Source organism: Chlorocebus sabaeus, chromosome 12 (assembly GCF_047675955.1).
Source record: "Chlorocebus sabaeus isolate Y175 chromosome 12, mChlSab1.0.hap1, whole genome shotgun sequence".
Taxonomy (NCBI): domain Eukaryota; kingdom Metazoa; phylum Chordata; class Mammalia; order Primates; family Cercopithecidae; genus Chlorocebus; species Chlorocebus sabaeus.
Genome location: NC_132915.1, coordinates 106,393,426 through 106,409,509, shown reverse-complemented (window position 1 = coordinate 106,409,509; position 16,084 = coordinate 106,393,426). Strand labels below are relative to the sequence as shown.

The window sequence follows — 16,084 nt, the reverse complement described above, 5'->3', positions numbered from 1 at the left end:
CCCAGCAGCAGGCTCAGGCTCGGGGAGGGATGAAAACCTCCCGGGGCCTCCCCAGGTGCCAGCCTGGACCCCTGTGCCAGAGAGGCTGAGCAGCAGGACCTCGGAGTCCAGTAGATGAGATGTTAGCTCCTTCCTACTTGGGCTGCAGCTGTGGCCAGCCCTCCTTGTCCCAGAGGCAGTGGTGGCAGGGGATCTGCTGTGACATTGATGGGCCACAGTGTCCCCACGCTGCTGCCTGGCCCACGCCCTGCCCTGGGGAATGAGTCCTCTGAGCACACACACATTCATAATGGCGAGGTGACCGGTGACTGGTGACAACACCCTCATGTTTCCTTGGTTCATCGTGCAGAGAAAGCATATGCCTCTGTTGGGAGCAGTTTGGATTTTTCAAACTTTTAACGGAAGTAGGACAATGCACGTGCAGGACCCAGCCCCACGCCCGATGTGGCTCAGCACCCAAGAAACAGCAGCTTGGCAGTGCTGTGCCAAGAGCCGGCAGGCACCGACTGCCAAGCCTGGGAATGACGGCAGGGCGCCAAGCCCGGGGGTACCATTTTCAGTCAAAAACAAGGAGTGGGTCCGATTTCCTTCTGGGCTCAGCAGCTGGCTCTGAAGGGAGGGTGGTGATGTTGGTTAGACCTACTGTGTGCCATCCATTTAGGCATTGACTTTGTTGCGTCTTCCCCACCGGCCCTGCGGGGGCTTAGGCAGAGAGAAACAGGCTTGGAAAGGTTCCACGACCTGTCTGAGGTCATGTGGCCTGTGAGAGGCAGAGCCAGGATTTGAACTCAGCTCTGCCTTGTTCTGGACTGAGCCCAGAGGCCTCCCTGCGGGCACTGCCCAGAGGTGTCCAGACAGGAGTTAAGGAAAAGCCAGACTCCTGGGAATGCCGCAGAGCCGCCCCAGGGCTGCCTGTGAAGGGTTGCCATAGTGCACACATCCAAGTTCTTTGTTCTTTAAAAACATGAATCCTCCTCTGCCAGGACCCCTCTGCCCCACTCCGAGAATCACCTGATCAGAAAGCTGGGGAGGCTGGTGGAGGCCACAGCTCCACAACCAACGCAGTCCTGTCTGTAACTGGTTTCTGCAATAGTTTCATCACAGTCTAGGAAAAGCTGCAGTTGCTGCTTCCAGGGGGCCGTTCTAAGGCATCGGAGACCCTCTCTCCCAATCTCATAGGGTTTGGACCCACCCATCCCCCATTCCTTGGGGTTCAGCTCCTCTGACCAGCTGGCAAGGCCCTGCTTAATGTGCCATTCAGCCAGGCATCTTCTCCTCCAGGGAGCCCTCCCAGATAACCACCTCCAACTGCCCCAGGAGAGGGACTCACTCCTTCTCAGGGTTCCCAGCAAGCTCTGTTGAATGCTGTGCACCAGCGCATTTAATTCTCATCAAAACTTTGTGGGTTGAGGCATTTATAATCCCAGCTTTACAGATGAGGAAACTGAGGCCTGGGGTTTGGAGGAACGTACCAGGGTGGGAGCTGCTTGCCCTGTGGCTGCTGGCTTGTGCATCTGTCTCTCATGGGGCTGTGAGCTTTGAGGGCCAAGGTCATCCCTGTGAGCCCAAGCACACATGGGGTGCTGTGCAGGAGCCCTTATTCTGCAGGGGAGAAGCCACGTATCCTGTTGGCTGGAGTCTGGGTAGAACTCAGGTCTCCTGGGTGCCAGCCCAGGGAGCTCCCTGGGAGTGAGCGTTCACTGTCATCCCCACTCCTCTGGCCATCTGAGCCCCTGCACACCCAGGTTGCCCAATCCTCCAAGCCTCAGTCTTCTCATCTGCTTAATGGGGGCACCAGCCCTCCCTCCAGGGCTGTGGCAGGGAGGACCAGGCCGTGCTCATCCTCTAAGGCACTGGCCGGGTGCTGGGGCGACCACAGAGCCCAGCTCAGTGCTCAGGACACCAGCTGCATGTTCTGGGCATGGTGGCAGAGCAGTAGCTGGTTGGTCAGGGTCTGTTTGCAGAGGCAGCCCTGGGCGGGATGCAACCTGCGGAGCGTGAGGCTGCAGCAGCCCAGAGGCATCTCTGCCTCCTTCGGTCCCCAGGCCCCGTCTGACAACACAGGGCCGTCGGTGGCCACTGCTGTCTTCCTTCCTCTGCGTCCAGGGCTGTCACTCCTTCCTTTGAACCCGCCCAACACCATCTGCAGGACCATGTGGGCCCAGCTCTCCCTTGGCAGAGCCCCTCTAAGTGGCACTTCCAAGATGCGCCGGGCGGCGGGCTTCTGAGAATCTGTACCAAGAAAACACTGTCTGTCTGTCTTCCCACTCGTGGCATCTGCCCAAGAGGCCGCGGCCGCAGTGAGTGTTTCTACTCAATCGTTTTCCAGCCAGGACCCAAGAAAGATGCCCCCGGAGCTGGACCAATTCATATTTTGGCCTGAAAACGAATCAGTAATTTTTGTTTTCCTGCCTTTTGCTCCCCGACTCCATTTTGTTTCATTTTGTTTCAAGACGGGGTCTTACTCTGTCGTCCAGGCTGGAGTGCAGTGGTGCGATCTTGGCTCACTGCAACCTCTGCCTCCCGGGTTCAAGCGATTCTCCTGCCTCAGCCTCCCGAGTAGCTGGGATGACAGTCAGCCCGCCACCACGCCTGGCTAATTTTTGTATTTTTAGTAGAGTTGGGGTTTCGCCATGTTAGCCAGACTGGTCTCGAACTCCTGACCTCAAGTGATCTGCCCGCCTCGGCCTCCCAAAGTGCTGGGATTACAGGCGTGGGCCACTGTGCCCAGACTTCCCACACCTTTTTGCCGAGTGGGGATTCATGTTTGGTGGGTGGGGCAGAAAGAAGGGGAGGTGGACGCCTGGATCCTTTCCTCACTTCCTCCGTCTGTCCTCCCATCCCGCTGGTCCTCATTCTGTAATTAAAGCCTCTGTGCTTGGCCACATGCAGGCGTCTGGCGTCACCAAGGTCCAGCGTCACTGAAGCCATTTGCCAGAAATACGAAGTCACAGCTGCAGTTCACCGTGGGCTCAGAGTCAGACTAAACATTCCCCCACACGGGGGAAGCTTGGAGAACCCACCTGGTGATCTGGGCTGTGCTTGGCACTTGCACTAGTCAGGCCACGTTGGGCTGTCATTGGCTCGAGTTTGGGGCTGGTTTCCAAGCCTGAGATCCTAGCACAGGGCCCGGCACAGGCGGTCCCTCGGAATTTGAACCAAGAAATCAGGACAGCCCACGGCAAAGGTTGTCAGCGGTTCCCAAACTGCAGCAGTACTCCGTGGGCCACTGGCAAAATCAACTGAATCGGTTTGATCAACATTATTTTTCCAGTCAAATAGAGTGGAGTACTACACGATAGAAAATATCAGTGCACTAAGGCCAGGCGCGGTGGCTCACGCCTATAATCCCAGCACTTTGGGAGGCTGAGGCAGGTGGATCATGAGGTCAGGAGTTCCAGACCATCCTGGCCAAGATGGTGAAACCCCGTCTGTACTAAAAATACAAAAAAATTAGCCAGGCGTGGTGGCAGGTGCCTGTAATCCCAGCTGCTCGGGAGGCTGAGGCGGAGAATTGCTTGAACCTGGGAGGCGGTGGTTGCAGTGAGCTGAGATTGTGCCACTGCACCCCAGCCTGGGCGACAGAGTGAGACTCTGTGTCAAAAAAAAAAAGAAAAGAAAAGAAAAAAGAAAGTATCAGTGCATGTCCTTCTGCATTAAGCTAAGTCTGGAGTCTGGATGTGTATGCCAGTGTGGTGACGTCGGCTGCATCTCCCTGGGGCATGGTCAGTCTGCAGGCCACTTCTCCAAGGCCAGACCACGGATGTGTCTTGGTGCCTCAAGAGGGGGTCCGCAGTCTGTCACTGCACACGGTAAAGTGCCCACGTTGGCCGACAGTTGCTGCAGTTAATTTTTTTATTTTTTTGAGACAGAGTCTCGCTCTCGTCACCCAGGTTAGAGTGCAGTGGCGGGATCTCGGCACACTGCAACCTCTGCCTCCCGGGTTCAAGCGATTCTCCTGCCTCAGCCTTCTGAGTAGTTAGGATTACAGGCACCCACCACCATGCCTGGCTAATTTTTGTATTTTCAATAGAGACAGGTTTCGCCATGTTGGCCAGGCTGGTCTCGAACTCCTGACCTCAGGTGATCTGCCCGCCTCAGCCTCCCAAAGTGCTGGGATTACAGGTGTGAGCCACTGCACCTGGCCAATTGCTGCCGTTTCTAAGTGGGTGTTGATTTGGGCTACATGGACAGGAGTGCCAGCCATGTGTGATTTTAGTGTCCTTGGGCAGAGGCAAAGGCAGGGGGCCAGGTGTGCTCACCCCAATTGATTGGCACCAAGGAGGAGCCCCGGGGGGATGGTGGGGTCACTGTAACTGGCACCCAGACTGGGAGGGCAGTGGGAAAGAGGGGGCCGAGGACTGTGGGTGCAGGGACCAGCTCTTGGCACCAGAGGCCTGGGTAGGGGGGCACACGCAAGGCTGCAGCCACCCTGGTCAATGGACCCACCACCAAGCGCGAGTGTGGACACAGTGTCAGGCGCTGGCAGCGAGGGTAGGTCCAGACAGTCATGGGACTAAAGGCACAAGATGTAGTCGGACCCTGTTTCTGCTGCTCACGGCCTCCTGGCCTCTGGCCGGTGTCCAAGCTTCGGCCCTGTAAGGGTGGGGCGCCTGGGCTTCGGGAGGCACATGGGCACGCAGAGAGCACGCAGTCCCCACGCTGAGTCTCGACTGCCCATCATCCCATCAGCCAGGACACAGGGGCGGGAACAGCCCCTCCCGCCGCATCCTGAAGAGTCAGGGCAGGGCTGGGGTCTGGCGAGTTCCGTACGTGGCGGCACTGGTTCCAAGCATCCCGGGGTGGGAGTGAGTGCTGGAGGCAAAGCCTGGGGGATCCTCTCGGAGGCTGTCATCTGGGTTACCGGGGCTTCTTGCTCTCATTCTGGATGGTCCCTCTGAGCCTTTTGGAAGAGGCACAGCCGGGCACCTGTACATCAGCCCACCTGTCCCTGGTTGGGCATGCCCACAGGCTGCTGGGGTCTCCCCACCACCCCTACTGTGGCCTACTTCCCTGCATTTCCTGCCCTGCCCAGCAGGCAGACACAGGGCCCAGGACCCTGCCCTCCTCCAGGGCCACCCTGCTGGCCAGACCTGCTCTCTCCCCATCCTCTAAGTCTGTCCTGCCTCTCACCGGGTTGGGGTCCCCTGAGCACAGTGTCTCCTGTGTTCCTTTGCCCTAAGGTCCCTGAGGGCAGAACCGTGACCTTGTACCCGCTGACTTGGCTTCTGCAGCTGGTGCCTGGCAGGAGATGCTCAGTGGAACATCTGTGTGAATGAGAGGCTGGGACAGACCCCTTGGGAGGGCTGGGGGAGAGTGGAGGCCGGAGTCCGGGAGAGGTGCAGTGGAATCAGGAGCCCTTGCCCAGGCCTGGGCCTCGGTGCTGTTGCTCTCCATCCAGCTGGCACTTGCTGAACACCTGCTATGTGCCAGGCCTGAGCTTATTCTCGGTGGATGGTCGTAGCCTGGGAGGAAGGTGTGGCTATGATCTCGGCTTTACAGATGTGGGTGCTGGGGCACTCTAAGGCAAAGCTGGGGCCCTGGAACCCAGATACACAACCCCTGCCTTCAGGAACTCCTTTATGGAACTGAGCACTGAGTATGCCCAGGTCCCCAATCCCTAGGGTAGAGGCCCAGCCGACGGCCAATGCCAGCCAGGCATCCCAGGGGGCTTCGGGCCTGCCGGTCCCTCTAGCTCCCCTCCTCCTTCAGAAACAGGCTCCCGCTGCCCGTTGCTTTCTCAGGGGAGAGCCTGAGCTTCTGCCAGGATTAGGCCTTTGAAAAGGTGCGTGCTCAGGGTCCCAATATGCAGCCATCAATACGGCTCTCCACTGCTCCTCAGATCTCCCTGAGCCTGATCGAATTTCCTTCCGCCCTGAGCCGGTCACTCCTGAGGACTTTCAGATTTCAGAGATGGGCCAGGTTTGAGGCAGCAAAGCACGAAAAAAGGAGGTGTCATCTCCTTCCAGCTCCCTGACGTCAGAGCTGCCCAAATGCCGTGACGGACACGTCCCTGAGGGCTCAGAGCATCGGCAAACGCTCACACAGCAGACGCCTCGGGTCAGACTGGGCACCCAGGCAGTTCCGAGCGACTGAAATCAGGCTGCTTAGTAATGAAACTGGCAGCTCGCCGGTGCCGCAGCCAGATCTCTAACACATCAGACTGACACAGATGGAGGCCGGCCGGGCCGTGGTAGCTGCCTTGGAGAATAAGCAGGAAAAGGCTTGTTAAACAGAAAGAGGGCTGGGAGGGCTGGGGAGGCCAGCCGGGATGGATTGTCAGCGGATCCTGTAAATACTCCAGGCAGCTCTGGCCAGGACCAGCGTGGTATTATTTCAAAGCAATTTAACCGATGGGATTCCTGACTCCCAAATCAAGAATGTTATTAAAATGAAGAACAGAGGCAGCCTGGGCACTCGTTGGTACCCAAGTCACACCCCGCCGGCTGTGGGCTCCTCGTCCTCCCCTGAGCAGCCACTTGGACTCCAGTTTCCCAGCCCCCCGACCCCTGCCCAGGCTTGTTTTGGGGGAGGGAGCTTATTGAGGGATCGGGCTCTGGAGGCCAAGCCTGGGGTGTGTGGGGGGTGCTCTTGGTTCTCAAAAACTGGAGGATAGGCCGGGCGCGGTGGCTCACGCCTGTAATCCCAGCACTTTGGGAGGCCGAGGCGGGCGGATCACAAGGTCAGGAGATCGAGACCATCCTGGCTAACACGGTGAAACCCCGTCTCTACTCAAAATACAAAAAAATTAGCCGGGCGTGGTGGCAGGCACCTGTAGTCCCATCTACTCGGGAGGCTGAGGCAGGAGAATGGCGTGAACCCGGGAGGCGGAGCTTGCAGTGAGCCAAGATCACGCCACTGCACCAAAAAAAAAAAAAAAACACTGGAGGATAGATTTTTGTTCAGTTTTGTTTTGACCTGGAAAAAGATATTAGGACCCTGCCCCCTCCCAACTTTATTTGACCATTGGGGAACCTGAGGCCCAAAGCAAAGTGCTGGAGGTGGGCCCCAAAGCTGACTTTCCTCCACCCCACCGAGATTTGTTTTTGTTTTTTTTTTTGAGACAGAGTTTCGCTCTGTCGCCCAGGCTGGAGTGCAGTGGCATGATCTCAGCTCACTGTAACCTCTGCCTCCTGAGCTCAAGCAATTCTCCTGCCTCAGCCTCCTGAGTAGCTGGGATTACAGGCATGTGCCACCAAGCCGGCTAATTTTTGTATTTTTAGTAGAGATGGGGTTTCTCCATGTTGACCAGGCTGGTCTCGAACTTCTGACCTTAGGTGATCCACCTGCCTCGGCCTCCCAAAGTGCTGGGATTGCAGACGTGAGTCACTGTGCCTGGCCTGCCACTCCCCGCTACCTTTTTTTTTTTTTTTTTTTGAGAGAGCCCAGCCTGGAGTACAGTGGCATGATCATAGTTCACTGCAGCCTCAACCTCCCGGGCTCAAGGGATCCTCCTGCCTCAGCCTCTCAAGTAGCTAGGATTACAGGTGCCCACCACCACACCTGGCTAATTTTTAAAAAATTTTGTGTGGAGACGGGGTCTCACTATGCTGTCTTGAACTCCTGGGCTCAAGTGATGCTCCTGCCTCAGTCTCCCAAAGTGTGGGATTCCAGGTGTGAGCCACAATGCCCAGCCTGGAGTAGCCTCCTGAGCAGCTGGGATTACAGGCATGCGCCACCACGCCTGGCTAAATTTTGTATTTTTAGTAGAAACTGGGAAACTGGGTTTCATCATATTGGCCAGGCTGGTCTCGAACTCCTGACCTCGTGATCTGCCCATCTCGGCCTCCCTGAGGAGCCATTTCGTGGGCCTGTAGGCATTTGGTCAGTCCCACCTTGAGCCACCACGAGTCTCTGGAGCCCCTGCTATTTTCCAGGCCCCAGGCCGGCGGCTGTTGGGGGAAGTGGGCAGCCGGGCCCCTGCCCTCCCGAGAGGGCAGATCGGGAGCAGGGTGAGAGGAGTCTCTGGGCGCGGTGGGCCCAGCTGTGAGTCCTGGGATGGTCGGTGCCAGCGCCCCATCCCCATCTTCCTTTTGCAGGTGTTTCAGCGCCGGGAGGACGGCTCCGTGAACTTCTTCCGGGGCTGGGACGCGTACCGAGACGGCTTCGGCAGGCTCACCGGGGAGCACTGGCTAGGTGAGCACCCCGCCCGCCTCCCGGCCCAGGTGGGCCTCCTCCCCATGCCTTCCAGACACAGCTGGGTCCCAGCCGCTCCCTGAATGGGTTTGGACTGGGTTTCCCGGCACACCTGAGCCAGCTCACAGGTGTCGTGCGCGAAGGTGACAGGCATTCAGAAGGAAGGAGGCAGACATTGCCAATGGAAGTGATTGGCGTGGGTGCGCTCTGAGTGCTCATAAAGGCTGAGGGTCCCACAGGCCCTTGGAGGCCAGTTCCTGCCGGGGTCGCCCTGGGATCTGCTCGCTGTCCCGAATCAAGCAAGCTTGGGCAGGTGGTCAGCAGCATCCCAGGCAGTGGGAGGACAGAGGAGGACCCGGCACCGCCCTGCCCAAGGATGCCAGGGACACCAGGCATGTAAATCCCAGGAGCAGCCAGTGGTACTCCCAGCCAGGGCTCCTGTTTGGGCCTGCAGGCAACTGCACGCCTTCCCGCCCCTGGGACACAGTCCCTGCCTGGCACAAACTAGGGGCTCAGAAGGTTCTGCCAATATTATTATTTACCTTTAAATTCACTCGGTATTGCCAGGCGCGGTGGCTCACGCCTGTAATCCTAGCACTTTGGGAGGCCGAGGCGGGCGGATCATGAGGTCAGCAGATCGAGACCATCCTGGCTAACACGGTGAAACCCCGTCTCCACTAAAAATACAAAAAATTAGCCGGGCGTGGTGGCGGGCGCCTGTAGTCCCAGCTACTTGGGAGGCTGAGGCAGGAGAATGGCGTGAATCCGGGAGGCGGAGCTTGCAGTGAGCTGAGATCCGGCCACTGCACTCCAGCCTGGGCGACAGAGCGAGACTCCGTCTCAAAAAAAAAAAAAAAAAAAAATTCACTCAGTATTTTAAAATTTTTGAAAGTCCTTAACATTTCACTATCTAAACAAAATATTCTAAACAAAACCTCATTTACCTAAAGAAAATATTTATCTTAACAGAATATCTTAAAAGAATCACAACTTTCAGGTCTACCTATATATTTGGGAGGTGGCTGTGGCTTGACGTGAGGTGGGTTTTTCTGGTTGTTCTTGAGATATAATTTACATACAACGAAATTCCCCGTGTGGAAGCGTATGACCCCATGGCTTTTAGTATATTCAGAATATTACCTCCATCATCACTGGGTCCAGAATGTTTTCTTCACTCCAGAAGGAAACCCTATGCCCCCGGGAGCAGTCACTCCCTTGCAGGTGTTGAATATACATACAACGCACAGGTGCTGGGGGACGCGTGCCCTGAGTGTCATCTGGGCGGCCTCGAATGCCCCACAGTGTCCTCCTGCACTTAAGCCCCCCAGGGTGCGTGCGGACATCCAGGGAGTTCCACAAGCTGCGGAGGTTCCACAACTTTGGGTGGGAGGGAGAGGGTGAGAAGGGTGAGGACATCCGGGGAGTTCCCCAGTGCGGGGCAGAGCTGGTGGCGGAGGGAGAGGGTGAGAAGGGTGTGGACATCTGAGGAACTCCCCTGTGCGGGGTCAGAGCTGGTGGGGGGAGGCTTGGGCAGGAAGGAGAGGGTGAGAAGGGTGTGGGCTGGCATGGCTGGCAGGAAGCACCACCTGAGGGGCTGAGAGCGCAGATCTGGGCAGCAGCTGGGGTCAGGGGGGCTCCAGGCCTGTAAGGACGTTCAGTGACACCTTTGGGGTGGTGGCCCCAAAGGCAAGGTTGGGGTGGCGAGGTGGGGCCACCCCTCTGTGTGCATGGAGGCCCCTGGGCAAGATCTGCCACCCATGCCCCCTCCTCACCCGGGCCCACGAGGGCAGGGCCCTCTCTGACCCGCCATGCCCTGGTACCCAGGAGGTGCCAACAACAGGGAAGGTCACACCCCGTGTGGACTTCATGCCCACAGCCCGTGCTGACCCCCGACCCACTGAGCACCCAGCTACACGCTTCCCATGCATCGTCCCCAAAACCTCACACCTACCTAGTTGGGGGCCCTGCTGTCGTCCCCTCCTTTTAGAGATGAGGAAATTGAGGCCCAGGAAGGGGAGGTCTCTTGTCACAAGCATGCATGTGTTGGGGTGGGGGTAACCCCAGCAGGGTCCACACACTGGTGCCCAACCAAGTTCGCCTCATCCCCTGAACCTGTTGGATGGAAGGAGGGGAGATGGGGAGACCCTGCCTCAGACTCCCCAAGCTGGGGGTAAAGAAAAGGACAAGGCGGCAGGGCTGAGGCATGCCCTCACCACCACCCACCCACCCCCGGAGCAGCAGTGATGCCCGTGCTCATGGTATCTTAATTGAAATCTATCAGCAGCCGCAGATGGTGTGGGAGGAAGCATTTAAGCAGGTCCTGATTCCAGCATCCTGCAGACGAGCCCTGACAGGAATGTCAACAGCGCCGGTCCCTCCTCTGCCGCACCACCCTCCCCATCCCCTCTCATTGAGTGCTTTGTCTTTTCCTATTGAGTCATGGGAGCTCTTTATATATTAAGGTTATCAATCGTTTGTCCAATACACATGATAGGTATTAACTTCTGGCCATTTGTCTTTCAGCTTTTTCTTTTTCTTTTTTGGGGTCATGTTATTACTTATTTCCTAGGAATTTAAGATGTTTATGCACTCAGTTCTGCCACCCTTTTCTTCGTATCTTTTCTGGGTTTTAGCCCCTGCTGTCCTTTCCTTCCCTTCCTAGTTTTATTTTAAGTCTCCTCTATTTTTTCTTCTGTTTTTCTTCTCTCTCTCTTTTTTTTTTTTTTTTTTTTGAGACGGAGTCTTGCTCTATAGTTCAGGCTGGAGTGCAGTGGCATGATCTCGGCTCACTGCAACCTCCACCTCCTGGGTTTAAGCGATTCTCCTGCCTCAGCCTCCCAAGTAGCTGGGATTACAGGCGCCCAGCACCATGCCCAGCTAGTTTTTGTATTTTTAGTAAAGACAGGGTTTCACCATATTGGCTAGGCTGGTCTCGAACTCCTGACCTCGTGATCTGCCCGTCTCGGCCTCCCAAAGTGCTGGAATTACAGGCGTGAGCCACCGTGCCTGCCTTTTCTTTTGTTTTTCTAGTGTTGTTTTAGGTTGAGAGCTTTAGTCCAGCCAGAATCCACTGGGGTGGCCATGTGAGGTTTAGGGTCTTACTGGTTTCCCGTCTGTTTCAAGCTGTCAGCCCTCTTTCTTGCTCTCTGCGATTTGAACTGGGAGCTGGTGAAGGAGTTGGATCAGGGGCCCAGGGAATCTGGGAAGAACAGCTAACATGGCTGGGGGCGGTTCTGGAAGGAGGGGGAGAGCGGGGAGAGCTGGAGAAAGCCAAAGAGCAAAGCAGGGAGGGAGGGAGGCAGAGAGGGAGGGAGGGAGGCAGAGAGGGAGGGAGGGAGGCAGGGAGGGAGGGAGGCAGGGAGGGAGGTGAAGGAGGGAGGGAGGTGAAGGAGGGAGGGAGGTGAAGGAGGGAGGGAGGCAGGGAGGTAGGGAGGCAGGGAGGGCAGGAGGCAGGGAGGCAGGGAGGGAGGGAGGGAGGCAGTCAGGCAGGGAAGTGAGGGAGGGAGGAGGTGGCGTGGACTGGAGGAAGGACGGAGAGGAGCCCAGGCCCCAGGTCCCCACACACCCCTCCCTCGGGAGTCCTGCACAGCAGCCCCCAGGACACCGCTCATGAAGCGTCACTCAATCCAGAGGAGTGGCTGATGGAGGCCTTTGGGCCCCAGTGGCCATTTTGTGGTGGGAAAAGGAATCTTCCAGCGTCTCCGGCAGGGGCGGTCTCCCTCTCTCCCTATTCCTGCATCGTCTGATTTGTTCTGGGTAAGGTCTGAATAGCAGCAGGGAGTCGGGGCCCTTCTGCCTGGGTTCAAATCCCAGCAGTGCCACTCACCAGCTGTGTGACCTGGGCCAACTCCTTAACCTCCCTGGGCCTCATTTTCCTCCCCTGTAAAATAGGGAGTCATACGCACTCCTTCCCCGGGGCCTTGGGAAGCAGCAGTCAGCACCTGGATAATGTGTGCAGTGGGCCAGCCCTGCCAGAAAAGCTGCCCAGGGATTCTGTAATTAAATTGGACTCACTCTAATTCCACTGGATTCACTCATCTGCACGAAGGGCTGAGAACGGTGCTGGGCCCTCGTGAGTCCCGTCCAGGTGGCGGCTGTTGTCATGATTACCTCCCGCCTGCCCTTTCGTGGATGATGCTGTCCTGGCCCCTCACGTCAGTCCTGTGCTAGCCGAGCCGGGGCCCAGAGAGGGAGAGCGGCTGCCCTGAGACTCAGCAGCAGGTCAGGGAGGGGGGACACCGGGTGAGACCCCAGGCTCTCAAAGCCCGTGCTCTGGCAGATCCTTGGGGAGGAACGTGGATTGGGCCGTCAGCTTTGCTGTGATTCCTCCCACAGCAGCTGCTCCTGGTTCCTGGACCTGGTGACTGGGACCAAAGCCACCTTGTCCGGGCGGGATCAGGGAGGAGCCGCACAACCTCCAGCCGGCACACACTGACCCTGGGAGGTGTGGAGCCCGGGAGATGCAGGCAGGAGGGAGAAGCGGATGGAATACCACTCGCTGCTACCCACTTGTAAATCATTTCATTAAATGCCCTCTTAATCCAGATTAATCACACCAGCAGTGAAGCACCTTGGGTGTCTGAGCACATGTGTTTATGGTGAGGGAGGCCTGGCATGAGACCCCGGGCATGGGCAGGGCAGAGCTGAGGTGGGGTGGGGACAGCAGGAGGGAGAGAGTGGGATGGGGGCACAGAGCCAGCCTAGAGGGATGAGGGTGCCGCCTCCTGCCTCCCATTCATTAAGTCAGTGCTGGGTGAGCACCATTGTGCCGGGCCCCAGCCCAGGCACTGTGGTCAGCAGTGGTCAGGTCGGACACGCCACTCTCATGGGGCTTCCACACTGGCGGGGAAACTGACAAGATAGGCAGCCGGAACCCTGAAAGATAAACACCCACAGGGGCAGAGGAGGTCCTCAACGCCGACGGGAGGTCAGGCAGCCTTCCGGAAATGAATAGAAGGTAACCAAGTGAGGAGGAGTAGGGACAGGCATCCCTGGCAGAGGGAACAGCATGTGCAAAGGCCAAAGGCCTGGTTTAGAAAATGCGAACACCGGATCCTGTCTGGCTCTGGCTGGAGTCTGGGTAAGGGTGCTGTCACCCCCACCTCCTCCCGCCTCCTGCAGTCCTCCCGCCAGCTCAGAGCCCCAACGTTTGAAAAGCATCACAGCTCCACTTACAGGGAACAGAGAAAACCAAACATGAAATCCGTCGGTCCTCAGTGACTTGCCCAACACAGGCCGGCAGGAAGAAGGAAGTAGCCCAGGGCTGATTGCACGCACTTGGTGGCTGTCCCTTTCTGTCCCCAACTGCATGAGCTCAGCTGTCATTTATCATTTCTCCCTGGGGATTTGCTTCCTACGCCCCTCAGCTTCTCCCACCACTTTCTCCCCGACTTCAGGCCTCAAGAGGATCCACGCCCTGACCACACAGACTGCCTACGAGCTCCACGTGGACCTGGAGGACTTTGACAATGGCACAGCCTATGCCCGCTACGGGAGCTTCGGCGTGGGCTTGTTCTCTGTGGACCCTGAGGAAGACGGGTACCCGCTCACCGTGGCTGACTATTCTGGCACTGCAGGTGAGGCTCCAGATGCAGCAGGGATGGGGAAGGGCGTGGCCTGGGAGGATGGAGGACGGAGGAGGTCCTGCCCTCCAAAATGATCAAGGCTCATGGATTTGGCCCCCTTTGAAAGTAATCAAGTTTTTGAAAAATAACAAATATTGATAAACGACCAACCCCACATCACAATCAGAGGCCTGAAACCAATCTAAAAAGTTTTTTTAAGTCATAAATTTTTCAAATTGAAAGAGTGAACAAGACAGAAAAGGGAAAATTTTCTTCCTTACCAAGGATTCCTCAATCCCTGTCTTCATCAGCTGATTCCGTTGCATCATAGAAAATGAGCTTCTGTGAAGCTACCGTTCGTTTTTTCATAATAATGTTAATGATGCCCTTCAGCCCTCTGGGGTCAGGGTCAAGGCTACTGGCCTCCACCTCCAAGTCCTACTTGGTCCTCACCCCTGCAAGGCGAAACCAGCAGAGCCTGGACTGTTTTCCCGTTTTGCAGATGAAGAGACTGAGCCCAGAGCCGGGAATCAGGAGACCCAGGAATCAGGAGACCCGGGGTTCGGGCCTGCTGGGTCTCTAAAGTGTGGTGGCTGGACCCCTGGGCTAGGTGTCCCCTCTCAGGCCGAGGAGGGGAGGCAGGAGAGGGAATGTGGAAAAGCCGGGGGAGGAATAGAGACCGCCTAGACCCAGGGCAGCCCCAGGCACGCCCGAGGAGGGACTGCGTGCATGTGACCTGCATGGACACACCTGGGTGTGGAGGGGCAGGTGTGCGTGCATGCGTGCACACCAGTGCGTATGTGTGAGAGCACGTGCGTACGTGTATGCACTCACGTCCAGGTTCACGTGCAGTGTCTTGGTGTCTGCTCACACATGCAACACCAGTGGGCGTACCCGTGCCCCCCGTGCCCACACCCGTGTGCACCCCTGCGCAGGCGACTCCCTCCTGAAGCACAGCGGCATGAGGTTCACCACCAAGGACCGTGACAGCGACCACTCAGAGAATAATTGCGCTGCCTTCTACCGAGGCGCCTGGTGGTACCGCAACTGCCACACGTCCAACCTCAACGGGCAGTACCTGCGTGGTGCCCACACCTCCTATGCCGACGGCGTGGAGTGGTCCTCCTGGACCGGCTGGCAGTACTCACTCAAGTTCTCCGAGATGAAGATCCGGCCGGTCCGGGAGGACCGCTAGACCGGTGCACCTTGTCCTTGGTCCTGCTGGTCCCCATTGCCCCATCGCTGACCCCACCTCACTCCTTCGTGAATGTTCTCCACCCACCTGTGCCTGGCGGACCCACTCCAGCAGGGAGGGGCTGGGCCATCCCTGACACGAACCCCCTGGGCTGGTGAAGTCACACATCACCTCACCATCCCCACCCACTCCATTTGGCAGCTAACTGATCTCTTGCCTCTGTTGATGGGGGCTGGCAAACTTGATGACCCCAACTCCTGCCTGCCCCCACTGTGGCTCCCGTGCTGTTTGCCGTCCCCTGGCCAGGATGGTGAAGTTTGCCCCAGGCAACCCTCTGCTCTGTCCACCCAAACACCTGGCATTATGGGGACAGAGAGCAGGGGGCAGACAGCACCTCCGGAGCCCTCTTAGTGGATTGTGTGGAACGTCAGGTCTCTCTGAGGTCAGGTCTGAGGCCAGTGTCCTGCAGCCCTTCCAGTGCCAACCCTCACCCCCATTTCCCTGGTGCCCAGATAACCCACCTCTCCCCCCAGGGCCTCGGCCTGGCTGTGGGCTGGGTGGCCCCATCCTACCATGCCCTGAGGCCAAGAAGGGGAGCTGCTGCCTTTGGGGACCCATGCTCCAAGGCTGAGACCAGTTCCCTGGAGGCCACCCACCCTGTGCCCCGGCAGGCCTGGGGTCTCCAGTCCCCTTACCTGCTGTACCCACCTGCTCTCTGTCTCAAATGAGGCCCAACCTCTCTCCCACCATCCCATCCCATTTCTCCTGCCTCTAGAAGGTGGGTGGGACCCTGCACTGTGGGGCTGGGCTGTGCTAATGGGAAGCTCTTGGTTTTCTGGGCTGGGGCCTAGGCAGGGCTGGGATGAGGCTTGTACCACCCCCACCACCAATTTCCCAGGGACTCCAGGGTCCTGAGGCCTCCTGGGAGGGCCATGGGGGCGGCGACCCCCTCCCTGAGGCCGCTGTCTTCATGGGGAGGCCAACTCCTGCCAGTGACTGTGGCCATCTGGACCCAGGCCAGGCCCAGCGAGTGGTCAAGGGGCAGGGACCACGTCACTGGGCAAATGGGGTCGAGGGGACTGGGGCACCAGACCAGGCACCACCTGGACACTTTTTTGTTGAATCTTCCCAACACCCAGCACGCTGTCATCCCTGCTCCTTGTGTGCGCACACGCAGAGGTGAGACCCG

The 16,084-nt window shown here is 57.8% G+C and overlaps 1 protein-coding gene across 1 annotated transcript in view; it reads left to right on the top strand.

Moving 5' to 3' along the window:
- FIBCD1 (fibrinogen C domain containing 1) overlaps positions 1-15,022 on the top strand; it is a 36,467-nt gene extending 21,445 nt beyond the window's left edge. The window contains exons 5-7 of the mRNA XM_008005913.3: positions 8,040-8,136; positions 13,533-13,712; positions 14,636-15,022. Of these exons, the coding sequence (XP_008004104.3) occupies positions 8,040-8,136; positions 13,533-13,712; positions 14,636-14,895 (537 nt within the window). The 3' untranslated portion in view covers positions 14,896-15,022. The remainder of the gene's footprint in view (positions 1-8,039; positions 8,137-13,532; positions 13,713-14,635) is intronic.
- The last annotated feature ends 1,062 nt before the right edge of the window (positions 15,023-16,084 follow it).